Raw genomic sequence first — 26,421 nt, forward strand, 5'->3', positions numbered from 1 at the left:
GCGGAGCTCGCGCGGGGGAGGGGAGAGCGCGGAGCGCGCGCCGCCCGGCCCCGGCGGAAAGTTTTTCCTGGCGGAGTTTTGGCGGCGGCGGTCGGAGCGGGCCATGGACGCGCTCAAGTCTGCGGGGCGGGCGCTGATCCGGAGCCCCAGCCTCGCCAAGCAGAGCTGGGGGGGCGGCGGCCGGCACCGGAGTGAGTGTGCACGCGTCCCCCGGGGCCAGGCAGGGGTCGGGCCAGGGCGGACGGGCCGGGGCTCATGGGCCTCCCGCGTTGCCCGCAGTTCGGAGAAGTTGGGGAGAGGCGGGGCCTGACCCGCGTCCTGCCCGGCGCGCGGCTGGGGCGGCCGTGCCGGGGCCCGGCGGGGCTGGGGGGTCGCTCCGGGTCAAGCTGTGCCCCCCACCCCCGCTCTGTGCAGCTGGGCAGGAAGGACAGACATCGGGGGACGAGGCCGCATGTCCGGGTGCCCAGGTGCAGGAGGGAGTGGGACGGGGTTGCAGGGCAGGAGAAGAAACCTGAGCTGTCCTGCACAGCTTTGGGGAGGCGGGAGCTCGCTGTCGGTGGCCCGGGGAGGGGACTGGGCGCAGGGGCTTGGGAAGATGCCTGGGTCCTCGCACCCCTGCGCCACCACTGACGTTAACGGGGGTGGCAGCACACTTGCCTCTTGCCCCAGTCCGACCCACGAGATCCTCTCTTGACTCCTGGGCTCCCAGAGACCCACCCAGGTGTGAGCCTGGGGTTGCAGGTACCTGCTTGAGGTTGGGGCGAGGCTCGGCCTGGGTCTCTGTACGTAGGTCCCTCACACCGGGCGATCTACACCCCCTTTCCCCTCCACTAGCCGGGTTGAGGTGGTGAAGTTGGCGTCCTGGCTATTTTTGAAACCTGTTTTCTCTCGCACCTTCGCCCTCGGGCTTCTGAAGTCCCGGGGGTGCCCAGGCAAACGGCAGACTCGCCGCCACCTCCCAGGGGTGTCTGGGAGGCCGGGAGGGGCCTCATACGGCCTCCTTGCCCCATCTCTCTCACTTGTCTCTGGTTGCAACCCGTCACCTGGCACCTTCCCCTGAGGCCTGAGAAACCCAGCCCAGATCCCTCCTTTTTCACCAGAGGAAATGGAGGCCCAGAGAGGTGGAGTGGCTTCCCTGGGGTCACAGAGGCCTTCTTGGCAGATGTGGAGCTTAAAGCCCAGGACTCATGCACACTCCTTCCCTCACCTGGTCTCTTCCTCCTCCTCCTCTTTTTCCTCCTCCTTCTGTGTCATCTTGGCCAAGGCCTCTCCCCTCTCCAGGAAACAGCAGGCAGTACAGCCACACACACACACACACACACACACACACGGTCCATCTTTGCCTTCCCTGGTCCCACCAGGGGAGCCCGAGCTTCCTCTCCTAGGAGTGCCAGCGTGTCTGGGCCTAGGGAGTCCGCCCTGCCCCTCCTCTTGCCCCACTCTGTTGTTCCAGCTGTAGCCGCCTCCTATATGAGATGAGGCTGACATCGGGAACTTGGGCTGGTGCCTGCTGGTGGGAGTGCCAGGCCAGGCAGGGACCATCTTCTATACTTCTTGGCTCCCAAAATATCCCCTTTACATATTTGTGGGATTCCACCAGGGGTGGGAGTTGCCCACTGCTTCTGAGAATGATGGTCTGTTCCAGCGGGGGGAACTCTGTGGTTCTCTTCTGGGATGAGGGAGAGAGGGTGGGTGGGGCAGCCCCCAGGGAGGTGGTTATGAAGTAAGGAGGGCTGTGGGCCCTGGGCAAGGGAGGGTAGCTTAGCCACACCTCTGAATCTGGAGTAGGGACGAGAGAGCTGCTGTGGAAAAGAGTCTCTCCTGCCTGCTCTGATTGGGTGAGTCACTTATCCTTTATAAACCCTGTTTCCTCATCTGTAAAACTGGGATAAAAATTCTTTCCCAGCCAGGGTGTTAGAAGATTACTGATGGTAGCACCCCCTCCTGACACCTAATTGGTGGTTTCTGTCTTCCCCTCCCCTTCCCCCTGCCTGTCCTCTGGACCTTCCACATGATTAATCCTACAGTGGAACAGGTTTTGGGGGCTCAAAGCCTGTGGTCACCTGCAGAGGAGAGAAGAGGAGAGCCTCCGCCCTCCCTAGTAAGCCCAGAGTGCTGCTGGTCCTGAGCCTTCTGTGCCCAGACTGATCTGGGTTCAAATCCCCACCTATCTCTCATTATTAAGCCCCAGTTTCCTCATGTGTAAATTGCAAATAACACTAGTACCGGAGTTGGATGTTTTTGTGGGGGTTAAATGAAATCACACCTGGCATAGAGGAGGAGGAAGAATGCTAAGTATTGCCTTTATCACTTTATGGTTTACAAAGTGTTTTTGCTTCCATTATTTCATTTGCTCCTGTGAAGTGACGGAGCAGGGGATTCTTCTCATCAGACCCATTTTAGAGATAAAGGAACTGAGGCTCAAGGAAGTGGTGTCATTGGTCCTGGACATAGAGCTTCCAAGAGGCAGAGCTCCAAATCCCAGCCCAGGGGTCTCACCAGTGTGTCCCGTGGGCTCTGTGGCTGTGGGTAGAGCTGGTGCCCCTGAGGACAGTAGTCGTCACAGGGCAGGGAGGGAGGTTGTGGAATGTGTGCCGGATGAGGGGTGGGGGGTAGGTTTGCCTTAGGTCATAACCAGCCAGGCCCTTGGGTCCAGTGCTGTTGGTCTGAGCCTTATGGTTAAATGATGGTACTAAGCTGAAGCCCAGTTAAGGTTAGACCTGACCCCTGCCCTTGGCCTGTGACCCTTTCCTTACCCCTTAGGTCCTCAGAGCTGGGACCAACATTATGACTGTTTTTGTTAGTAGAGAAACTGAAGCCCAGATAAGGGAGGCATCTTGCCTGAGGTCACACAGCAAAGGCAGCTCCCTGGGCTTCTTTGCCTCGAATCTCTTGCTTCCTATCTTTCACTTAGTCTTGACCTCAAAGAAGGGCTCACTCCCTCTCCCACACATGGCTCTTTTCCTATCTCTTCAGGAACCATAAATATTTTATTTTAGTTCCAGGCCAGGGATTTTCCTTTCTTCCAATTGCCTGGAAGCATGGCTTACCCTGGCCTCTCAGAGTCTTTCCTTCCATCGAAAGGTTCTGGGGTTACTTTAACCCTGGGGCTCCTTCAAGGGTTGTGCCAGCGTTGAGGTGTAGGTTCCGGTAAAGCTACAGGCAGTCCCTGGGTTATTAGTGTCTGACCCAACCTCAAACCCAGTTTGAGGTACATTACTACTGTATTATTATGTTAAAAATGTTTTAGTGTAGCTGGAAGTGTTTAATGTTTTTTATGCATAAAAAGATACGCTATAAACCATATACTAAGACAAACATATGGGATTGCTGTGAGTTGGAATTGACTCGCCTGCAATGGGTTTGGGTTTTTTTGTTTTGTTTTGTTTTAAGACAGACATTTAACTAACTGTCGTTAGATAGGAACCGTACCTAACTGTTCTGATTTACATACATATTCAGCTTAATGATAGACTTAGGAGAGGAACTTGTAATCCAGGACTGCCTGTACTTTGTGGTGGGGGGAGAGGAGTCTGTTACCTTCCAAATATTTATCAAGCACTGACTGTGTGTCAGGCACTGATACAGGTGCTCGGGACTCTGGCGAACAATGAGACAGCCTCTCTTCGGACAGAGCTTATGGTATGTGGAGGAGGCAGACAAAATGACAGCCGTGGACGCAAATAAGTAATTCAGTTATGGGTAGTGTAGGTGCTGTGAAGAAAAATAAAGCGGGGTGAGGGAGCAGTGGGGACAGCTTTTTTAGATAGGGTGGTACCTTCATTTGGGTTCTTCCAGAAGCAGACCCTGAGGCAAGGATCTGAGTACAACTAATTTATTTGGAAAGTTGTTAAGGTGCTATCAAGTCGATTCTGACTTAAGGCTACCCATATGACGGAATAGAACTGCCCCATAGGGTTTTCTTGGCTGGAATTTTTCTGGAAGTAGATCACCAGGTCTTTCTCCTGTGGAGCTGCTGGGTGAGTTCGAACCACCAACCTTTCAGTTAGTAGCTGAGTGTGTAACCATTTGCACCACCAGGGCAGAGATCCCAAGAAACACCATTACAAGTGAAATGGAAAGGGAGTCCCAAGAGTTGACACAGAAAGCGATTACCACAGCGGGCTAGTAGAGGCAGGGGAGAATATGCTCTTCAGAGCTGTTCCATTTTGATAAGGGTACTTCTTGTCCCTGGTGGGTGAAGGCTACTGGGGATAGGTGATCTTAACTTTCCAGTTTGCATGGGCCTGGGGCATCTTCAGCAGCCAGAGTGAGCTCAGGTAGACAGATGCTGGCAGTTGGAAGTCAGGTGGTGTGCACAGAGGGGATGTGGGCGGGCACTGGTGGTGTCAGCTGCAGGGAGTCAGGGCAGGCCTCTGAGAAGGTACCACTGGAACAGAGTGAATGCAAGGAGGGAGGAGGCCGTGCACACAAATCTGGGGAAGAGCGGTCTGGGAGCTCTGCAAACAACAGTACTGGGCCCTGCTGGACCCCTCCCTCGCATCCAGAGGAGCATGGTGGGCTGCAGGAAGGAAGAGTAGGTAATGGTACCGGTCGGGGATTCAAGTCTCAGTGCTGCCTGTTATGTGACACTAACAAGTGGCTGAACTCTGAATGTGAAATAAGATATTAATATATCCTTGACTCTTCTCATGGACCGCTGGTGGTGCTGTAGTTAAGAGCTCAGCTGCTAACCAGAAGGTCCTCAGTTCAAACCCACCAGCTGCTCCTTGGAAACTCTACAGGGCAGCTCTACTCTGTCTTTTAGGGTCGCTATTTATGAGTAGGAATCAACTCGACAGCAACAGGCTTTTTTTGTTTGTTTGTTTGACTCTTAATAAAGGAAACCCTGGTGGCATAGGGGTTAAGTGCTATGGCTGCTAACCAAAAGGTCAGCAGTTCAAATCCACCAGGTGCTCCTTGGAAACCCTATGGGGCAATTCTGCTCTGTCCTGTAGGGTCCCTATGAGTCGGAATCAATTCGACGGCAATGGATTTTTCTTCTCATAAAACACCGTGAGTGGCTGTGTATGTGTTAAAACACTTAGTAGCTCAGTGACAGTAGCTCACACTTCAGTGGCACTTGGTGTATGCCAGACACTCTTCTAAGCACACCTCCTGTGTGAACTCATTTCTTACAACAACCCCATGGGCTGGATACTCTTACTGTCCATATTTTAAAGTGAGGTAACTGAGATCCAGGGAGGCTGAGTAAACGGCTCAAGTAGCAGAGCCAGGTTTTGAACTCCACAGGCTGGTTCCAGAGTTCGTATTTATAACCACAACAATATATTTTTTTCTTACAGTTTAAGTAGGTACTTAAGAAATGGTAGCTACTGCTGTTGTTACTGGAAGAGCCCTGGTGGGACAGTGGTTAAGCACTCAGCTGCTAACTGAAAGGTTGGCGGCTTGAACCCACCTGGCAGCTCCTTGGGAGAAAGACCTGGCAATCTGCTCCCATAAAGATTACAGCCTAGAAAATCCTATGGGGCAGTTCTGCTCTGTCACATGGGGTAGCTATGAGTCAGAATCGACTGAGTGGCAACGGGGCTTTTATTAGTATTTATCTGCTCTTCTGATAACAGTCTCAACTTTAACTTCTGAAGTTTGTCTCACACTGTCCACACCCTGATGGTTTTTCTGATGATGCCCCCAAAGAGGGGCAAGAACCCACTGGCCAGATAAGAAGGAGCAGCACTTCAGGTCAGGGCAGAGCTGAGGCTTGAGTCCCTTTCTGAGGTGTTGTCACTCTGCAGCTTCTGAAGCCATCTGTCCGCCAAGCTGGAGGAAGCTCAAGGCCAGGCCCTGGTTGGAGGTTCTCCCCGGGGCCCATGAGTTTGGCTACAATTCTGATGTTCTAGACACCAGCAGGGCTGGACTCCCGGGGCAGCTGAAGGAGCAGGGGGCACCCTGCCCAGCTCTGACTCGTGTGCAGGGCCTTAACCAGGAAAGGGCACATGTTAGCAGCTGAGAGATAGGCTGGGCATATGGTCTGTCCCTAGTTAACTCCGGCAGCAGGTCATCTGTAAAACTGCACAGTTAAAATAGCACAGTCATTACCCACCACAGGACCAAAAATAACCAGGACCGGAACAGGGCTGTGGACGCAGGCCTGTATTTGCCTGGGGGCCTCTGGGAGCTCTTCCCAAGGCCCTGGGCTCCCCCTGGGAAGGAGCATGTGGCCTCCAGCCATTGGACTTGAGCTTGGCCCTAGCCAGACCTCCATCTGAGGTAGCTGGATGGTGAGCAGGGTGGGTGTGGAAGTAAACCCTTCATGTCTTTATTTATTGAGTGCTTCTATAGGGTCGCTATGAGTCGGAATCGACTCAATGGCAATGGGTTTGGTTTTTTTTCTTTTCTAGGTGTTGGTTTCTATGGGGAGGGTGTGAGGTGTGAGAGACGCACCTCTGTGAAGAGATGAGCCACATGCACAGAAGTACAGGAGGGAGACAGGGTTCCCCAGAGGAGGAGGATCTCAGCCGGGCCTGGGAGGATGGGGTCCTGGGGCTAGGGGGCAGGGGACAAGCAGGATATGACTGGACAGCAGTACTAGGCAGGAGAGCGCCTTCTCTCTACTAGTTCCTGGGGGAGGGAAACACGAATGGCAAATCCTTCCCTCCTTCTTCTTGGGGAGGGAAGACACGTGTAGACAGCTGCTTGGCAGTAGGTGATCTGGCTTCAGAAGGAAGAAAAGGAAACCCACACTTGAGAGAGGCATGAGCAATCCATGGCCAGGAGCCTCATCAGAAGGCATAACGTTTACTGAGCATCTACCGTGGGCAGGGCCCCCTGTACTCAGCTCATATTTTATATCTCATTTCATTTTTAAAAATCTTATTCAAGGGTTATAACAACCCTCTGAGCCAGGGACTGTTGTTTCCCCCATGTTGCAGGTGAGAAAATTGAGCTAACTCACTCAGGATCCCTCAGCCATGAAGTGTCAGAACTGAGATCCTAGAATTAAGGCCCTTGCTCTTATCCACTGGTCCGTACTGCCTCAAAGAAGGCTTCCTGGCAGAGGAGGCTGGACGTGTGGGGGTTTGATCAAAGGAGGGAAAGAAGGGCATGTCGGGTAGAAGAAACTGCTTGAGCAAAGGCTCAGAAGTAGAAAAATGAATACTACAATATGAAGGAGAAGCACTGCATGGTTGGAACTTCTGGGTGTGTATGTGTGAGAGAGAGACAGACACATACACACACAAGGCTGATATTGTGGGAGAGGAGCCTAAGGGCCTCTATGGCCTCCTGAGCACTCTTTGTGGAAATTGCCTGTAGTGACAGAGCTGAGCTGGGGCTCCCTCTGACTTGCTGGGTGACCTTATCATATCCCTCTCTGGGACTCAGTTGCATAATCTGTCCAGTGACGGCTTTTGACATAGGGTCTCCAAATTCGAAGAGTGCTGGCTGGTCTATCAACGTCCTCATCCTGGAGATGGTAGAATCAGGGAAGGGTCAGGCCAGGGAAGAAGGAATGCAGAAAAATGCCTGGCATTTCAAAGGTCAGGGAGGACTGGGGAATGTTTGGACAGCAAAGAGGTCATCAGTGACCTTGGCAAACTTTGGCCCTTTGGAATGGAGGGAGCGGAAGTGGCTTTGGACAGGGGCCAGGAAAGAACAGAGCTGGAGGAAATGGGAGAGGAGGGATATTTGCTGAAGGGCAGAGATGGCTAATGAGATAAACAAGGCCAGCCCTCATTGATTGGCATAGCCTGCCTGGAGCCTTGTGTGGAGAAACAGTCCAAAGCCCCTCTGTAGAGTCAGAGGGAAATAGAGCCACAATTGATTAACTTTGTCTGCCAAGGACATAGGCAATAGGCGTGACAGCTTGTCATTTGCTATCCTTGCTTAGATGGGTCTGGGGTTGAAGGCGATGATCTGGGTATATTGGCCTACAGAAGGGAAACCTCAGGGATTAGGAATTGTGAGAGGAAATATCTCCAGCCCCAGGAGCTTCTCCCTGACTTTCTGCTAGAACTGAGGTATTTTGCCTATGGTAAGGTATGGCCTCATGGTCAGGAGCGTGGGCTTTAGAGTCAGAGAAGTCAAATTATGTATCCTTTGAGCCTGTTTCCTCATCTGGAAAATGGGAATGAAAGAGTGCCCGCTTGCAGAGTGGCTGTGAAGGTTAGAGGTAATGGTGATAACTGCTGCTTTATTATTGTCATTGTGGTTCCTTGATGGCTCTGTTGATGGTGCCGTTGTTTTCGGTTTTGGGGGGAGCAGGGCCCAAGTCTGAGTTGATCCTGGCTCCCATCACCAGCACAGGTTTGGGGACACATCAGGGACTTTCTGATTTTTTTAAGGATCAAATGGAATAGACTCCTGGTTGGTAGAACAGAGGATGGGTCACTGTGGGCTTTGGGACCATCACTGCAAGGACTGGCCTCATGTGAGGTGGCGGCCCAGGGGCAAGGGTTAGAGGACAGCGGGTCAGGGCCAGAGCTTGGGGTAGGGTTGGAGGGTAGGTCCTGACATTGCCATGGGAGTGTCCAGGTCATTCCTTCACTCAGCAAACAATGAGTGCCAACTGCATGCCAGACCCTGTGCTGAATGACCAGTAAATGAGTCCCTGCCCACCTAGATCTCAGTCCAGAGGGTAGGCATACCCCATAACACAGACATTTTTTTCAGATGAGGAAACAGTCTCAGGGAGGCCAGTGGCTTGCTCAAGGCAAGTCCAGAGAGGTGTGAGTGTACAAAGCTCCCTGGCTAGAGGTGGGGGTGGGGCAGAGCCCATAGAGGACAGGAACTAGAGGAGGCTGGGGATGAGACAGTAGCATGGGCCCAGGCTGGGTTGAGGACACAGTGGTGGTACCTGGGCCCCCGTTGCTGCTCCTGACAGTGCAGGAGCCTCAGAGTCGGGCTGTGGCTTGTAGGGGGAGCCCACTCCAGTCTTCAGCTGTCTTCTGTGGCCCTTCATTCAGAACCTGTGAGGAAGACCCCAGGAGGAGGCAGGAAGGACACAGGACTTCTCCCAGCTCCCCTCAACCTCTTGGTGCCCCCTGGAAGCTATTCCTGTCTGGATCCTGCTCTGTCCAGGATTGTATATGAGGCTGAAGAGCAGGCCCCTCATCTTTAAAATGGGTATAATCATACCTCCTACAAGTGCAGTTTCTGAGGGGATGATGAGGGACAGGAAGAGTGCCCTGACAGGCAGGAATGCGGGGTGTCCATTCATCCTAGAGATGGGGGTTTGGTAGGAGCCCTGGAGACCTTCTGTCTTATTCCAGCCTCATTGCTTCCCAGCTGAGAAATATGGTTCATCTGGCCTCAGCTTCCAGGAGGAGGATCCTTGGGAATAGTTAAAGCACTGTTGAGCACCGTGCTTCCCCTTTTGTCCCTCTGTCCCAGGCCCATCTCCTGGCATAAGTGGGGCAAGGTGGGGGCCTCTTTACAACTCTCCCTCCTGGTCTGTTTTCCCACTCAAGGAGCCGGCTCCTTCGCTCCTTTCCCAGCCTTCCTAACATCAGCTGTGATCAGAGTTTTCAGAGGGTGCTTTCCCTGTGCCATTGCTGCAGCCCGGGGAGGCAGGCATTGTTCATCCCCGGGAAGGGACTTGAACCCGGGTCTGCCAGATTCACATGGCCTCATGCTGCATCATTTGAGAAATCACCTCCCCTTTCCCCACTGGCCCTTACTGCCCCACCCCAACTCTCCCTTGCTGCTTCCCCCCCCCCCCGCTCCACCCAAACCTCTTGTTCTCTGTGGATGTGCAGGTGGAGGAACAGAGAAGAGTAGGCCGGGGCCATGGACATCACCCAGGTTTGCGTTCTGACTCCAACACTACTCATTGTATGTAGCCTTTGTCTAATGACTTTGCCTCTCTGAGCCTCAGTTTTCTTATCCGTAAAGTGGGATAATACCTAATTCACAGGATTGCACTGAAGATCAAGTAAGAAAATGGCATGGTAGACCCTCAGCAAGCATTAGTGGAGCATTGGTGTTGAAGTTAAGAGTTTAGGCTCTGGATTTGAAAATATGGATTCGGATCTTGCCTCTTGCGTTTAACGGCTCTGTGGATTTTGTTGTGATTTTGGCTACCTGGGCCTCAGTGTCTTTGTCTTTAAAATGGGGATGATAAAAGTGTCTCCTTTGATTCTCACAAGAATTGATGAAAACACGTGTAAAGCTTCTTACCATGGTGTTTGGTATATATCAGAAAATGTTTGCCCAGGAACCCTGGTGGTGCAGTGGTTAAGAGTTTGGCTGTAGACCAAAAGGTTGACAGTTCAAATTTACCAGCCGCTCCTCGGAAACCCTATGGGGCAGTTCTGTTCTGTCCTATAGTGTCGCTATGAGTTTGAATTGACTTGACAGCAACAGGTTTGGATTGATTTTTATTAAAAAATGAAAATAATGCTGGCTGAGAGAACCCCAGTGCCCCTTCTGGGTTTCCCTAGGAAATGGGGCTGGCTGGTTGCTGGTGGTGGGCCCTGCCAGCAGGGTCTGAGGTCCTGTCCTGCCCTGTCCCAGAGCTGCCTGAGAACTGGACAGACACTCGGGAGACACTGCTTGAGGGGATGCTCTTCAGCCTCAAGTACCTGGGCATGACGATGGTGGAGCAGCCCAAGGGCGAGGAGCTGTCAGCCGCAGCCGTCAAGAGGATTGTGGCCACGGTGAGAACCCCAGTCAGGGCTGGGAGGGGGACAGCCATGGGCCAAGGTCAGCTCCTTCCTAGGGTGCCCCTCCCTCCGTGCCCCTGCTCATTCTCCCAGTTGAATGTGCCTGAGCCTGGCCCTGCCCTTGAATCTTCTTTCATCCAGCTTAGGGACCCTTGGTGGAGGGGAACCGTTCTACTTGAGGGGTCAGGGTCAGTGTGCACCTTCCCAGCTGTGTGGCCATGGCCTCTCCTCCCCCAACTCAGGCTCCATGCCTGAGGGTTGGAGACTTACCAGTGCCAGGGAGGGTGGTGTGGGAGACAGTTGGGGGGCTGCTGTCACCTGACCGCTTGCCCAGTAGCCCAAGGGATTGGTCCTTGGAGAGTAGGGCAAGGACAAGGTAGCCCACCGGAGAGTAGATTTTCCCCTTCCCACCTCTGAGTGAGTGTGGGCCCTTTAAACCCACCTCCCTTGCTTGCCTGAGATCACCTCTGGCAGGTGCAGTGGGTGGAGTGAGTCTCCCGGAGTCATCTTGCCGGGTTGTGATGGTCCACTCAGTGTTCAGGATCTATGGTCCCTCCTAGCTGTGTGTTTTTGGGCAAGTCACTTAACCTCTCTGAACCCATTTCCTCCTGGGGAGAAACCCTGCTGCCCTTGAGATTAATGATGCCAGGTCCAGCGCTTGGCAGACAGTAGGTGCTCAATAAGTGGTAGTTGTTCTGTTCTACAAGAGGGTGCTGGCAGGAGTCCCTGGGTGGCACAAATACTCACTGAAAGATTGGCAGCTCAGACCTACCCAGAGGTGCCTTGGAAGTAAGGTCTGGTGGTCTGCTTCCAAAAGGTCACAGCTTTGAAAACCCTATGGAGTGCAGTTCTTCTCTACATATTGGGGTCACCGTGAGTCAGAATCTACTCAACGACAACTAACAACAAACCAATTGGGGGTAGACCAGAACAGGGATAGCCAAGGAAGGGGCTGGCTGAGTTGTCTTCCCCATCTCACCTGCCAGCCACCTGAGGCGAGGACTCTCTGGGGGCTAAGAGCAGTAGGTGTAGCCCACAAAAGCAGGTCCCAGCGGGACAGTCAGGTTCCTCTGACCCATGTCTGCTCTCAAGGCTAAGGCCAGCGGGAAGAAGCTGCAGAAGGTGACCCTGAAGGTGTCACCACGAGGAATCATCCTGACCGACAGCATCACCAACCAGCTCATTGAGAACGTGTCCATTTACAGGTATACTTTGCATGGGGGCAGCCCAGATCCACTTTGTCACTTGGGACAGTGATGGCAATCTCTTGTCTGGATCCAGGCTCTACCTGGAAGTGGAAACACCCTGCCTTACAGTGGTGTTACAAGTAAGAGCACCTCGTTCACATGAGCACTCTGTTAAATTACATACTACTGTCATTATCACCAATGGCAGAAGTATAGGCAGCTGAGGCCTGACCAGGCCTGGAGCCCACTCCCACCCCCATTCCCCACATGTTGCTGAGTCAGGCTTGGAGCAGACTTGCAGAGTCACTGCCTTTTCCTTCTGCCCTGAGTGCAGTAGCTCAGCTCTGGCCATCTGGCTGGGTGTTCCAGGGAGGCGTCTGCCAGGGTCTGAGGCCAGGGTGTAGATGGCTTCCATAGCGGGGCTCCTGTTCGATAGCGGGGCTCAGTCCTTAGAGCATCAGGCTACCCCCACCTCTCTCTCAGGCGGTCAGTTGTAAGATTTCAGAGCTGGAAGGGACAGCCTAGGTCCATTTTACAGATGAAGAGGCTAAGGCCCAGAGCAAATTGCCAGTGCTCCATGGTGAGGTAGTGGCTGAGCTAGAACCAGGCCAGAGCCCGGTCCAGTAGGCTCCCATCTTCCAGGCATCCCTCCTGCTGCTTTGTCCCCAAGCAGCTGGCTAAGCTGGCTGGAGCACGAGCCAGTAGTGGATGTAACTCGGGAGGTGAGGAGAGGGGATCAGAGTCTCTGGCTGGTATCTTTCTCTCACCTTCCTGATTCTGCCTTCCTTTCTTTAACCAACATTTCCCACATATTTGCTCTGCTGAGGTCTGTGCCAGGTGAGGAATTCATCCCCTGCTCTCACAGAGTTCCCAGTCCAGGAGTAGAGAAAACAAAGGAGATAGAGTATGATAAGTGTTTCTCAAGAGGGCAAAGGAGGGTCCTGCTTGGGGGAATCTGGGAAGGTCTCTTAGGAGAGGTGGCTGGGCCTTGAAGAATAGCGGGGTCTGATTGATTGATTCCAAGGACAAGTGGCGTTTGGGCAGGAGGCTGGATCACCTGGGGTGAAGAAGAGGCAGCCGGAACTTGGTGCCTAGGGGTTTTAAGTGGTGCTGATCCTGTGGCCATGCCTGTGATCCAAGCTCAGGCCAGCCAGGGAGAGGGAGTGAGCCTGCCACGTTCCTGTCCCACCTTGGGGCTGCCAGCTCCTCTCCTGTTTGATATTCCCAGGCTGACTGGGGCTTTGTGGAGGGAACAGACAAGTGAGAAAGGGTGGGAAGACTGTGAGTGTATGGGGAGCCAAGACTGTGGCCTGGAGCGTGTCTGGCCTCTGGACTGGGCGATCGATGAAAGGGTGGGCAGGGGAGGCCAGGCAGGGCAGGGGGAGGCCAGGGGAAGGGCATCGAGGGGTGGGGGCAGGGTGCTGTCCTGCTTCCCTCCCAGCTGGTTGGTACAAACCCTGAAGAGGCAACACAGCAGTGGTTACGGCCCACGGGTGAGTTCAGGTCTCAGGTCTGCCACTAGCTTGTGGTCTGTGACCATGATCTCAGTTTTTTTCATCTGGAAAGTGGCAATGATAATGAACCCATCTCAGATGGAAGCTGTGAGAATTAAACGATTATAAGCTCTTGGCACATTGCCTGTTACACGGCCAGGGCTCAGCTATTACTGTTTCAGGGTGAAGGCTCCATGTGGAGTGGGAGAGTAGAGAGAGGAAAGTGCCTTTGCTCTGGTCTTTCTGCTTTTGCCCAGCGGCTGGGGTTTGCAGCATCCCACACAGTCCTCCCATAACGAGCATGTGCTGTGAAGCATGAGAGACGCTGGCTAGATGAAGGAAGGCAGGATTCAGAGCAGGAAGCTTCTTTGGCTCTGAAATGATTAAGTCCCAGGAGGTGGGGTGAACTCCTTTCCTGGTGCTGACTTCTGTAAGAGAAGTCTGGGCTAAGCTCTGAGGGCAGGAGGGAGCGGATTACGTCTGAGGCTGCCTGGAGGCAGATAGTCAGTTGGTCCCCTGACTCCCTGGGAAGCTGGTGGGGTCAGGACACTCCATAGACAACTCAGGAAGCCAGGCCTGGAGACCAAGGCCACCTCTCCCGAGTCTTGCCCTGGTGTGGCTGGAATAGTGGGCCCTCTAGAAATCAGGGCGATGCCCCGTGGGATGTCCCGGATTTGGTCAGGCCCCCGTGCCGGGGTCTGGTGACGTCGCTTACCTTTCAGGATCTCCTACTGCACAGCAGACAAGATGCACGACAAGGTGTTTGCGTACATTGCCCAGAGCCAGCACAGCGAGACTCTTGAGTGCCACGCCTTCCTCTGCACCAAGCGGAAGATGGTCAGTGGGGAGAGGGCTGGGTGGGGGGGTGCTGGCCTGGCCTTGGTGGTCCTGCCTTGACAATCACTTTTTAAAAGGCCTGCAATCCCTCAGAACCCCAAGTGAGTCCTGAGAGCTGAGTGGGGAAGGAGTAAAGCTGTGGCCAGGCAGGTGGGACTTCTGGGTGGGCTTGTCTCCACCTCAGCCTCTGCCCTGCCTGGTCAGCCTGGCCTGTGGTACTGACTAACCCTGGGCATCTTCCTTCTTCCTTCCTGCAACATGATTTGTTGGATTTAAGATTTTTTTGATCCCCTGGAAACATTGACAGTTCAAACCCACCCAAAGGCACCTGGGAAGACAGGCCTGGTAATCTGCTTCTGTCTGAAAGGTCACACCGTTGAAAACCCTGTGGAGCAGTTCTACTCTGCACACACGGGGTCTCCATGAGTCAGAATAGACAGGACGACAACTAACAACAGTGTCATTAGTACAAGAGAGGGGTGTGGGGCCTTGTAGGGATTAGTCCTCGGAGATTGGAGATAGAGGGGCCCAGGGTACAAGGCAAAGACAAGGGCCCTCAGAAGAGCTGGCTTGCTGTGGTCAGAGCAGGGAAGAAAATGATCCTTTTTTTTTTTTTTAAACTTCTACTGTGTACCTGTTACAGTGCTAGGCTTTAAGGTAAATCAACTGTGCAAGGTGAGTCTGTTACTGTCTCCATTGTTTCTGTTTTTGTTTTTTAATGGGGAAACAGGCTCACGGAGGCTAGATGTCTTGCCGAAGATGACACAGCCAGCCAGGGGTAGAGGGAGGGCCTACACCTATGTTTCTTCCCCTCTTGCATGACTGGGAGGGTGAGTGTGAGGAGCTGAGAGCCCTCGTCCCATTCCTGGGCCACCTCCTGACCACATTTAGCTGGGACGAGGCGGGGGACCTCAGGTCTCTGTGGGCTGTCTGGTGAGGAGTCAGAGGGGTCAACCTTTGGTGTCGAAGCCTTTATTTCGGAGGCCCTGGCATCTGAGTGTCCTCCCTGGGAGGAGGTTCCTAACATTTATTGACTTAATGCTGGCATCTGTTCACCTGTTTGTACTGAGCTTAGAGCCCTGGCCTTCAAGCCCTGTGGTCCTTGGAGCTGAGGAGACAAGATTCTCCCCAGTCCCCCATCATCAGGACATCACAGCCTTTCAGTGGCCCCTAGGCCTTCTGCTCCCTAGCAGGGCACACCTAAGATATTGCGTAAATTCTCTACTGCTGCTGTAACAAACTGCCACAAACTTAGCGGCTTCAAAACTGCATAAATTTAGTCTCTTACACTTTTGGAGGACAGAAGTCTAAATCGGTCAGTGGGGCTGTATTCCTTCTGGAGGCTCTAAGGCAAGATACATTTCCTTGACTTTTCTAGAGCTTCTTGAGACCACCTGCATTCCTTGCCTGGTGGCCCCATCCTCCATCTTCAGAGCCAGCAATACAGCATCTTCCAGTTTCTCCATCTGCTGCTGTTGTTGCCTTTTCTAACTGACCTTCCTGCTCCCTCTTACGAAGATCTTGTGATTACATCAGGCCCACCTCATAATCCAGGATAATCTCCCCATCTCACACTCTATAACTTAATCACGTCTACAGGGTCCCATTTGCTGTGTAAGGTAACATAGTCACAAGTTCCAGGAGTTAGGATGTGGACATATTTGGGAGATATTATCCAGCCTAGTGCAGGTTTCATGAAAGGGCCACTGTAGGATAAGACAGACTAGTGGTTGGATCCTGGCTGATGTGCTGTGTGACCTTAGACAAGACTCTGCCCTTCTCTGGGCTGCTTGCCTGTCAGTAGAATGAGAAGATCTCCTCAGTGCCCTCCAGAATTAGTCTGAAAGGCCCCAGTTTCTTTTGTGCACCTTGTTTCTTTCCTGCAGACTCAGTCTCACTAGCTACTCACCCAGGGCCTCGTGACATTCGAGGGCCTGAGCTGCGGTGGCCTCTCCCGTGACAGCCTTGTTCCCACAGACAGTAACTCTTGGCTTTGTCTCTTATGGGGCCACACAAACTTAGAAATACAAGCTCATTATGTCCCCATTGTTAGTCTCTTCCTCCCCACTGACTGGAGCGAGCACTGGGCAGGGGCAGCTGGCCCATGGCCCAGATTGCTGCTGAACATGGGCCTTGGGTCCGAGGGGTTTTCCAAGATGCAGAGGCTCCCTCTGGCATGGGGGTCCTGGGGCAAAGAGAGAGTGGGTGCTGGACCAGCAGTTCCAGGGAGGCCTGGCCTGGGGCCAGAGGACTTTAGACAGGCCTGAAAGAAACTGCCTGCCCTCAGGCCAAGAGGTTATTACTAAGGAAAACAGAGCCTGGCCATTGCTGGCAGCTGGCTGTAGAGCCCTGAGCAGGCAGGGGAACAGCTACAGCTAGACCCCCATGGCCCAGACTCCCACTTTTCTTCATGTTCCCATTGTGGTTGGGGGCTACCTTGAGGCTTATCCTTCTTCTCCTCCACCCTTTCTCACCTGGCCTCCCCACTTCAAGGAATCCTTTCAGAGAGATGGGTCCAGCCCAGTGTAGGGTAAATAGACCACCTGACTGGAGGGTGATACTGTGGCTCCCAAGGCCTCAGCTGAGCCCAGGTTGGCTTGGAAATCCTGAGATTCTCAGAGTTCACATGGAAGTTTCTAAGGAGGAGACAAGAAGACTAAATAGGTACCTCAAGCTCTGCAGCCCGCCTGCTGGCAGGTACCTTCACGGACCTTTGCTGCAGGCTGTTCCAGGCCTGTGTAGCTGCTGGGGCCCTAAAGGATCAGTGGGGAAGTGAGCCTGGAGTCGGTACTTGGAGTACAGGGGGCTTGGTGTGGGGTGGAGGTTATTCAGTCTCCCTGGGAGATCAGTAAGACTTCCCAGAGGGGGAGACATTGTGAGTTGGGCTTTGAAGGATTGGTGATGAGTAGGTGTTGGCCAGGCTGAGGTGAGAGAGAAGTACACTTCAGACACAGGAAATAACATATGCAAACACATGGAGATACAAAATTAAATGGTGTGACTGGTGGTTCAGGAATTGGATGTCACTGGAGCCTGGGGGTGGGCAAGGTGGAGTCAGCCTGCAGGAGCCTTGAATTTGGATGTTAATGTAGCCTTTATCCAGTGCCAGAGGTCTGGAGTCTTTACATCTCCTGCCCATAAATAAGAGGCTTATGACCCACCCTGGCAGGGGAAAGAAGCTTCCAAAGGGGTCCCTTTCTGGGTCACCTAGCAATTCAACTCAAAGCTATCCAGGCCCCGCTCTCCCAGTGGCACCTGTTTGGCATAGCCAGGGTAAGTTTCCCTACAAAGTAATGTTACGTTTCCATCTGCCCAACTGGGTGGCCATGTCAGCCTCTGAGCCCTGGAGTCAAGGTGGAGTTTGCGGGAGGGGACGTTGATGTTGGCCAGGAGCTCAGGGTTGTAGAGCAGGTACTGAGTCTGGACTGACAGTAAGCAAACTGTCGCCCCCTAATTCTTTGGGGGCCTTCAGCCTCTGTTGCGGGGCAGGGCTGTTCTCCCCCATGTGGCCATTTGGTGTTCCTAGAGTATCCCTTTTGTGTAAGACTCGGTTCTGGGGCCATGGCTGCTAGGAAGCACAGGGTCCGACTTGGCCTAAGTATCAGGCTGGGATCCAAGGTCTCAGGGTCTCTAGCCCTAAGGTCGACCTGGCCACTGTGAAAGGCTAGCAGCCTGGTTATTGGGAACAAGACAGGGCCATGTGGACGAGGTAGGGCCTGGTCAGGGTAATAAGACAGACCCACAGGCCACAGGCACTCAGCGAGGGGTCAACAGCAGGCCTGAGGAATCGAGGAAGGAGGCCTCCTGGTGGGCAGGCCCAAGCTGTCCCTCAGTGTCTGGATTCCTGCACCCAGATTCCAGGAAGCAGGGTCACTCCCCTCGCAGTCCTTGCCCAGCCTGGGCTTGTAACCACCTGCACGCATCTGCATCTCAGGTTATATTTGGCTTAACTTGCAGCTCGGGACTTCAGGGTGAAAGGGTAGGGATGTATGCAAATGAACAAGCAGATTTACACAAAAACAGTATCAAGCTAGTGCCCCCAGATTTCCTAGAGGCAGAAAATAATGGTGTTTCCACATTCCTGCCACACTGGGTGACCAGCCCTTGCTTGGGTATATAGCGATGTGACTTCGGCTGGTAATTAGCTCGTATTTTTAGTTCATGGGCAATCCTCAATGGTAACTGGGTCTATTAAACTTGATTCAGACGTGACAGCTTAAATTGTAAACAGCTGTGAAGTTTCATACTTAATTACCATATTTAAGTTTTGCCATAAAGCACCCCTACTTCCATCAAAAATGTAAATGACGGAGATATTCAAATGAGTTTTTATACTTCGTGAAGTTTAATTGGCATGGATCAGTCAGCTTGTTTAGGGATTTAAGAAAATTTTTTTAAAAAAGAATTTTAAAGGCAGTAGCCACAAATTCATTTCTCAATTAAACTGCGCTGTCTGGGAGAGGCAGGGCGTGGGGCTGAGACTGGCTAGGCCTGAACTTGTACACATGCAGGTGAGGCTGGTGCTTTCTTCCTGAGGCCCAGCTTGCAGAAGGAAGCTCGATGTTGCTTCTGGCTACAGCTATGAGCTTGGGGGCTTCCAGAAGCTCAGCTTACTAACCCTGCACTGGAATCGTTGTTGGGGAGGCTGGGAGAGGAGGGGGTTGAGATGTGTGTGGCTTGGGGCAGGTCCTGGCTGGCGTGTGAGGCTTCAGCCCCAGGAGCCTGCCCCTTGGACACATTTGTTTCCGCCAGCATTGTTGGCACCTCTGGAGGGCTTTACCCTGTGCTGGGGCGCAGAGGTGTGTGTTCAGACATGATTCATGCCCAAGGGAGCACACAAATGGGGGTGACACAAGCATGTGAGCTGATGACACTTACACATGCCTGAGGCCAGAGGTGGGCAGGGGGCTGTAGCGACCCAGTGCTGGGTGGTGGTGGTGGCATTTGAGTTGGGTTTTAAGGGGTGGATGGGAATTCACCAGTGGTCAAGGGCCAAGGTGTGGGGAAGGTCTCCTTATGAATCCCTCCTTCCAGGTGGGTTATGGCACTGAGTGACTCCTCCCTTCCCTTCCTGCGATCCGCGCTGGGGATAGTGCTAATCAGAGTTAACCTTCTTCTCTCTGGCTGTGGCTCATTCAGACAGTGGCTGGGCCCTTCCAACTCTCACTTTATTGTTCTCCGGTTCCGAGGGCTAAGGTAGCATGTGAAGTCCTCAGGTAATTAGGGAGGGCTTCTCAGAGGAAGTAAACCTCAAAGTTAATTGAATTCAGCACAAAGGGGAAGGAGAGAAAGTGGAGGTGAACAGCTGTTGCTGGGGTGTGGGGCTGGGATGAAGGTGGTGTTTGCTGACACTGCAGAGCTCTGGCTTGGGGGGCAGGTGGTGGGGGTGGTGAAGACCAGGTGCCAGCTGCCTGAGGAGGGTGTGGCCTCTTACATCCTGGGCTGCCTTGGTGACTTCCACCCATCAGGCATTCCAGAGCCAGGGATGGAACCCTCAGCATCTTCAGGGAGAAGCCAGGGTCCTCCAGTTCAGACTTGCTGTCCCCTGCTGACACTGCATGCACCCCCCCCACCCCACTTCCTGTTTTTCAGGCCCAGGCTGTCACCCTCACGGTAGCCCAAGCCTTCAAAGTTGCCTTTGAGTTTTGGCAGGTATCCAAGGAAGGTGAGTGTTTCTTCCCATGAGGGGAGTGCGAGGGGTGGGGAGGAAGGTGGTAGAATAGTATTGGGGGTAGGGGAGGAAGGTGGGCCTGGAGTCAACTTTATCACTTACCCAATATGTGACTTTGGAGAGGCCCCTTCATGTGAATCTCAGCTTCCCCATCTGAAAAATGAGAACAGCCATCTTCCTCCCCCAGAATGCTTGTGGAGATTAAATGAAATCTGTGAGGTGTCTTTCCTCCCTGCTGGAGACCTGAAACCTGCCCCCTGGGATTGACCAAAGCCTACCCCTTCCCAGCGGTTGTTGAGGGGAGTGCTGGGGTCGGAGGTGCCAACATGCTGTGCCTTGGTCCCACAGAGAAGGAGAAGAGGGAGAAAGCCAGCCAAGAGGGAGGGGACATCCCAGGCGGGGCCCACCGTGACAGCACCCCTTCACTAAAGAGCCGTGAGTCTTGGGCAAGGGGAGAGAGCCAGATTCATCTCCTTAGGTTTGGGTCAGCCCTCCCCACGGGGCCTCACTCCCTCCTTGGCTGGGGCTGACTCTTGGTTTGTTCGTTTCGTTTTTAAATCAGTCATGTGAGTTGACTATAGATAAATTAGAAAATGTAGAGAAAGGGAAAAAAACAGCTACTTGTTTTGGTGCCTGTTCTGCATATGTCCCTGTGCAAACGTCTGTACGAGTCTCTGTCTACACTTCACAGCCTGTTGTGTGATCCCTTAAAAAATGGACTGTTGTGCCTGTAAAAGTTCCAGCCTAACCCCAACCGGCAGTGAGGGGAGATGTTCCCACCCTGTGGGCTGCTGCTGGCAGAGGTGCAACGGTGGGGCTCCCTGGGTGATAGGCCTGAGTCCTACCCCTGGGTCCTGTTCAAGGAGGGAATCGGGACCAGGACAGCCCAGGACGCCCCAGGACGAGTTACGGGGTGGGGTGGGGAGAGGAGGCTCACCTACTGACACACCTGACCAAACCCCTCGTAGCGGTCGCCACCGGGAACCTGCTGGACTTGGAAGAGACAGCCAAGGCCCCGCTGTCCACGGTCAGCGCTAACACCCCTAACATGGACGAGGCACCGCGGCCTCAAACCTTGAGCACCAGCAGTGTTGTCTGGGTGAGTGGTTGTGGGGCCTAGGGAACTCTGGACGAGGTCTGTGGCTGCTACAGGGCCCCAGCCCTGACACACGTGACTTGCAGGCCTCCCTCTGGGAAGGCAAGACCCAACCCAGCAGCACCCAGGCCCAGGGAGGGAATGAACAATGTCCCTTTTGAACTCGGGGCTACGTCCCCAGCAGGCCTGGCAGCCCGCACAGCTGTCTTCTCACAATGCCCAGGCTCTTGGCCTGAGCAGCCATGGCTCTGCCCACCACAGGACCAGCCAAAGGCTCCCTTGTTCGTGATGTGGGCAGAGTTTGCTCCTGGCACCCCTCCCCCTCAGCCATCCGAATTAGAAGTCAGGGGCTTGGGCAGTTGGCAGCCTGGCCCCTGACTTGCTGTGTGACTCAGGGCAAGCCCCCTGACCTCTCTGTGTCTCAGCTTTTTCATCCCCTCAGTGAGGGTGTGACCTCTGCCTGCAAGATTACCCAGAGGACCCTGACTTTTTTGTTTTGTTTTGGTATTTAAAAACATGTTTAACTTTTCAATTGGAAATAATTTCAGACTTTAAAAAAAGTTACAAAAATAGCACAAAGAATTCCTGTTCACCCTCATCCGGATTCCCCAAATGTTAACATCTTACATAGCCATCTTACAATGATCAAAATCAGGAAATCAACACAGATGCCATACTGTCATGGACTCTGCAGACCTTGTTCACGATTCTCCGCCTGACCAACCAATGTCCTTGTTCTGGTCCAGGACCCAGCGCAGGATCATGCCCACTTAATTTTTTACAATCTGAACGTTGAGAGACTTGAATATCCTTGAAAAACTGTCAAGTCCCTCTGACTGTTGGGGGCACTCATGAGCAGGCACCCATGAGTTCTCTGCTGTCTGGGAGCCGCTCTTGCCATGTGCCCATCCTCATGGGACACCATGGTGGGAGCCTCCCCCCTCATTTTTCTACTTAGGCCATGGGATCCCTGCCATTAGGTATCCCTCCTTCATGGGCTTGGAATTTGGCTCAGCTCTCGGAAGTAGATGAAAGCCACAAACCCTCTTTCTCTACTCGCTTCCTCTTGGGATTTGAAAGCTATAGAAATCATCTGGTCCAACCACCTCGTTTTGTGGAAGGAAAAGCTGAGCCTCAGAGAGGAGCAGTGACTTGCCCAAGCTCTCCCAGGCAGGTAGTGGTAAAGCTGGCAATTAAATCCACCCTAGTCTCCAGACGCTCTGTGTTGTGCCCTTCTCCTGGCCCACCATGACCCCACAGTCCATGCTCCGTGTCCATGAGCAGAGATGCTGCTGGCCCATCTGTTCCTCCAGGCACCCCCCAGACTCCTGTGCTTGTGTCCTGAGTCCCTATAGCTTCCCCAGGGCTGGGGACCGCCCCAGCGCTGAGCCTGGGCTCCTCCACTTAGGGTTCATGTCTCCTGCTTTGTTTCCCCCAAGGAGCTGGATGACGGCCTGGATGAAGCATTTTCAAGGTAACACAAGCTGGGTTTCTTGAGCTGGGTTGGGGGTGGAGGGCTAGCATTTGTAGGCTGTTCCTGCTTACCCTTTCCTCCTGGGGCCCTTTGCTGTGTTTGAGACCGGAGCCACTTAGACCTTCTCCAGAGCAGGAATTTCCATCCCCTCTGCTTGAATACCTCCAGGGGCAGGTTGCTGACTGTCTGTTGTCAGAGCCCCTCCAGTGGTGGCCAGGTTTCTTAAAAGCTCTTGCTTTTGAATAAGAAACTTTTTCTGGTCGCTGCTGTAAGAATCTGAGCTGAGCTAAGCTCTCTGCAGCTTAAGTGGATTTCCTCATCCTATACCTGGTGTAGTCTTCAGAAATTGGCTCTTTTGCAGGATTTGTTTCCTCCAAAGGTTTTACATTTATGAAAAGGGGGAGGGAGAAGGCAGTGCTTCATTAAGCGCCAGGATTGTTCTGTAGAGGAGGTATTTTGATATAGCCAGAGGGTGGTGACATTTCGCTGTTTTCCCAAGGGCCATCCCTGTAGCCATGGCTACCTTCAGCTTGGGAACATACCATCAAGAAGGCTGTGGCTGAGGGACATTTTGTCCTGGGCAGCTCAGAGTTCTGAGTGTTGGGCCCTGATCAGTCAGGCCCCCCTTTTCCCTTTGGGACCCTCAACAGCCCCCTACAGCCCTCCCACACCAGAGGCTTTGTTTGGAGTGAGAGCCAGTAGCTTGGGGGTTACCCGCTTCTCCCCACTCCTCATCCCTTCCTGCCAGAGCCAGGGTGGAAGCCCCTTGGCCCAGCCCTGGCGGGGTGTATGTGTGGCCCTTCACGGAGGCAAAGGTGTTCCTTTTACCATCTCCCCTGCCTGCTTCACTAACTGGAAGAAAATCATGTTTGCTTTTTCCAGGTCATTCAAGTATCGCATGCTCTTTATTGACAATTTTGAAATAGAAAATAACACCATCCCATAATCCCACAGCCCACACTTTGGTTTAATTCATGCTTTTCCTATACATACACATATACTTTTTTTTTTTTGGCCTTGATCAGCCCCTTGTGTTTGCATTGCGGTACCCTGATTTTTCACTTAACATCAGTAGAAGCATTTCTCCAGGCTGTTAAAAACTCCGTGTAAACACCATGTTCATTGAGTGCCTAACGTTTTTTTAATGGCACAGGCCATAATTTACTTAGCTGTCTGCTATACTTTTGGACATTTGGGTATCTCCTTTTCTAAATCTACACTTTGAACACCACTGTGTTGACATGTATCTTCTCACTGGTGGAAGGGCACCAGGGCCCCCTTGCCCACAGCATGTCCCTCACTGCCCTCCCCCATACTGCCCTTTCTCCTCTTCCTGGGCATGCCCTTGTGGAGTTGTGGCACTACGTGGGTGCTCTGGCCTCTCAGTGGCAGGGGTGCTCACTGCCTGCCCCACGTTTTTCTGAGCTGTTTGGCCCTCGGGGTAGGCTCTTTGGTTAGAGGCTCTACCCCCCTGGCATCTGAGACTTCTTTGCTCCTGTGTCCTGGCATCCCTGCTTCTCATGCCCTTTCACTTCTGCCGCCGGTGCTGACTGGGCTAGGCCGGCTCCTCAAGCCTACCAGCCCCTCACCTGGGCCCTCAGTTCACACAGCTCTGCCTTCCAGGCTGGCCCAGTCTCGGACCAACCCTCAGGTCCTGGACATTGGACTGACAGCCCAGGACATCCATTACGCCCAGTGCCTCTCACCTGTCGACTGGGATAAGCCTGATGGCGGTGGCACCGAGCAGGATGACCTCTTCAGCTTCTGAGGGCCTGGGGCTAGCAGAACGTGACCGACCACTACAAGAAACGGACCAAAGCCACAGGCGGGAGCCAGCCCTGGGCCCGCATCGCACCCTCTTCCGGCCTGCAGCACCTTCAGCCTTCACATCAAAGCTGTAGCCAGTCAAGCAGGGGGAAGGAGAGCTTTCCTTTTCACCCCACCCTTCTCTGAGAACTGAAAGATGCCTTGAATATTTATTCAGTGACTCTCCTGGTTCATGCTTGGGAGCCAGTTTTGCGTCAGCCACGTCTCCCTCTGTGTGACGTGTGCGGTGTGATAACCAGCTTCCTGCTCTCTCTCTCTATCAAACAAGCACCATTCTGGCTGCGGGTGTCAGGACATGACCAAAGCATTTCTTGTACCTTCTTTCTAAGGACCCAGATTTCCCTGGAGGCATCTCTGTCCCTTACTGAAAGCAGTTGGATTTCCGTCTTCTGAGCACAGACGGGCACTGGCACTCACAGCTGCAGGAGAGGACTGTGTCCTCAAGCTCACCTTCCCTGGGGCCCCAGCAGGCCTGGGCTTGAGCCCCTGGACCCAGGACCTCTCAGGGACAGAGGGGTGGGTCCTGACCAAAGACAACATGTAGCTTGGCACTTTAAAGCACAAACAGCCCGCTGGGGCTGCCTTGAACAGAGCTTTCTTAGTGCCCTTCTTTCCGGAGAAGGGGCCCAAAGTCCCTGTGGGGGATCCCCATCAATGCTTGGAACTAGTCTAACTGGCCACCCTGGGACTCCCGGAGTCTGAGTGGGACTGGGGATCATCACCGTGGCTGGCCTGTGTCAGGTCCCACCCCCACCTCCTGTCATACGGACAAGGCTTGCCTGCTCTTGTGTTTGTGTTTGTGGATTTCTCTGGTTCCCGCCTCCCCATACTTACTGTGTGAAACCTAATACCTACATTCACTTAAAACCATTTTATTGCCATTATACGGATGAGGAAACTGAGGCCACAAGGGAGGAAGGGGTAGAGACAAGAGTGGAACTTAGATCTGATGCCAAAGCTGCTTTCTCCACCCCCATCTCCCACAACTCACACCTACTTTTTTTTCCCCTAGCTTTGTTGTCCTCCCAGAAACCAAAAACCCCAGCTATTTTCTGACCAAAATGTGTTTCATAACAAACCATCTGGTGCCTTTCTACACAGAGCTGGCATGAGTCTCCGTGCCCAGCTAGCTGTCTCGCTGTTGATTTCCGGGAAAATGCAAGTGTTTGAAGTCTGCTAATTCAGAGGGTGAAACAAAATCAAACTCCATAAGCATCACGCTGTTCTCTTTCCTGACCCTCAGACTCTGGGTCGGGACACACCAGCAGCAACCTGTCATCAGAATCTCTTCTTCCTCACCCTTCTACCCCCACGGGGCTCTCAGCATCCTGAAACCCAGCAAAGCTAAAAGCATCTTTTCCGGCCTGAGGTGCCTGCCAGTGGCCTGGCTTAGAGCAGGTTTCATGAGCTTCAGGAAAAACACACATCATTTCTTAAAAGCCACTTACACTAATCAAAACACATTAGAGACTGAGTTCCCAGTGAGGGGGTGGGGTGAGATTTGTGGGGTCTTTATTGGAATATGAGGATAACTTCCTTTCCCGGCCACAGCTCCTGCTCGCCTCCCCACCTCAGACCTCCTTGGTGTCAGCCTCTGTGTTTGTCATAAGGCAGCAGGGTTGGGTGTGACACAGACTGTGCTTGGCAGGAGGGGCCAGGAATCCTGAGGAAGACTGCTGTGTTGGTGTGAGTACGCTGTGGCCTTCGTCCCCCTGTCTTGTCAACAAGCTGTGGCTATGCTCCCCGTGTGTCTGCCAGTAAGCCTTGGTTCTGCTGTACTTTGTGATGCTATAAAGGAAGTTCTAATGAGGGGAAAATAAACCTTCTCTTTCTGAAATACAAGCAGCACTTAGATGGAGTTGGCCTGGACACTGGCTGTGCACACTGGGTGGGGGCAGTCAGCCTCCGTTTCACAGCAGATGAGTGTGTGTGTGATGAGGTGACCTTTGGGTGATTCATCGGGGCAACTCCAGGAATCCTATGTGTCAGCACTGAAGAGGCCTTTGAAAACCTAGGTTGAGGATACCTGGCCAGGGGCCTGCGAACCCCCTGAAATGTATATAAGATCCTGTGTGTACATGCATGTGTTTGTTTTCCAGGGATATTCACTCGATAGACTTGTTCTCTGCCAGCCGTGAGCCAGGGCTGGGGCTCAGTGCTGGGACGGTGGTCCAGACAGGATCCAGATGAACCCAGGCTGTGGCTTGAGTGTGC

The 26,421-nt window shown here is 53.2% G+C and overlaps 1 protein-coding gene across 4 annotated transcripts; it reads left to right on the top strand.

The window, feature by feature from the left end:
- On the top strand, positions 1-26,421 carry LDLRAP1 (low density lipoprotein receptor adaptor protein 1). 4 transcript variants are annotated; one of them, XM_049878312.1, is made up of 9 exons: positions 1-191; positions 10,474-10,616; positions 11,828-11,949; positions 14,025-14,139; positions 19,732-19,804; positions 20,159-20,245; positions 20,779-20,909; positions 22,315-22,380; positions 24,004-24,067. In XM_049878312.1, the coding sequence occupies exons 1-8, from the start codon at positions 104-106 to the stop codon at positions 22,354-22,356; spliced, it is 801 nt and encodes a 266-aa protein (XP_049734269.1). In that variant the 5' UTR covers positions 1-103; the 3' UTR covers positions 22,357-22,380; positions 24,004-24,067. The 4 variants fall into 4 exon arrangements, with proteins under 4 accessions (XP_049734269.1, XP_049734266.1, XP_049734267.1 ...); XM_049878309.1 differs by having other exon boundaries at positions 2-191; positions 22,346-22,380; positions 24,004-26,421; XM_049878310.1 differs by having other exon boundaries at positions 2-191; positions 22,349-22,380; positions 24,004-26,421.

This window comes from Elephas maximus, chromosome 3, assembly GCF_024166365.1.
Source record: "Elephas maximus indicus isolate mEleMax1 chromosome 3, mEleMax1 primary haplotype, whole genome shotgun sequence".
Taxonomy (NCBI): Eukaryota; Metazoa; Chordata; class Mammalia; order Proboscidea; family Elephantidae; genus Elephas; species Elephas maximus.

Coding starts and splice junctions, on each gene's coding strand:
- LDLRAP1 (XM_049878309.1), top strand. CDS start 104: ATGGACGCGCTCAAGTCTGCGGGGCGGGCGCTGATCCGGAGCCCCAGC. Junction 14,140..19,731: donor TCTGCACCAAGCGGAAGATG/GTCAGTGGGGAG, acceptor CCTGTTTTTCAG/GCCCAGGCTGTCACCCTCAC. Junction 22,381..24,003: donor CTGGATGAAGCATTTTCAAG/GTAACACAAGCT, acceptor TCTGCCTTCCAG/GCTGGCCCAGTCTCGGACCA.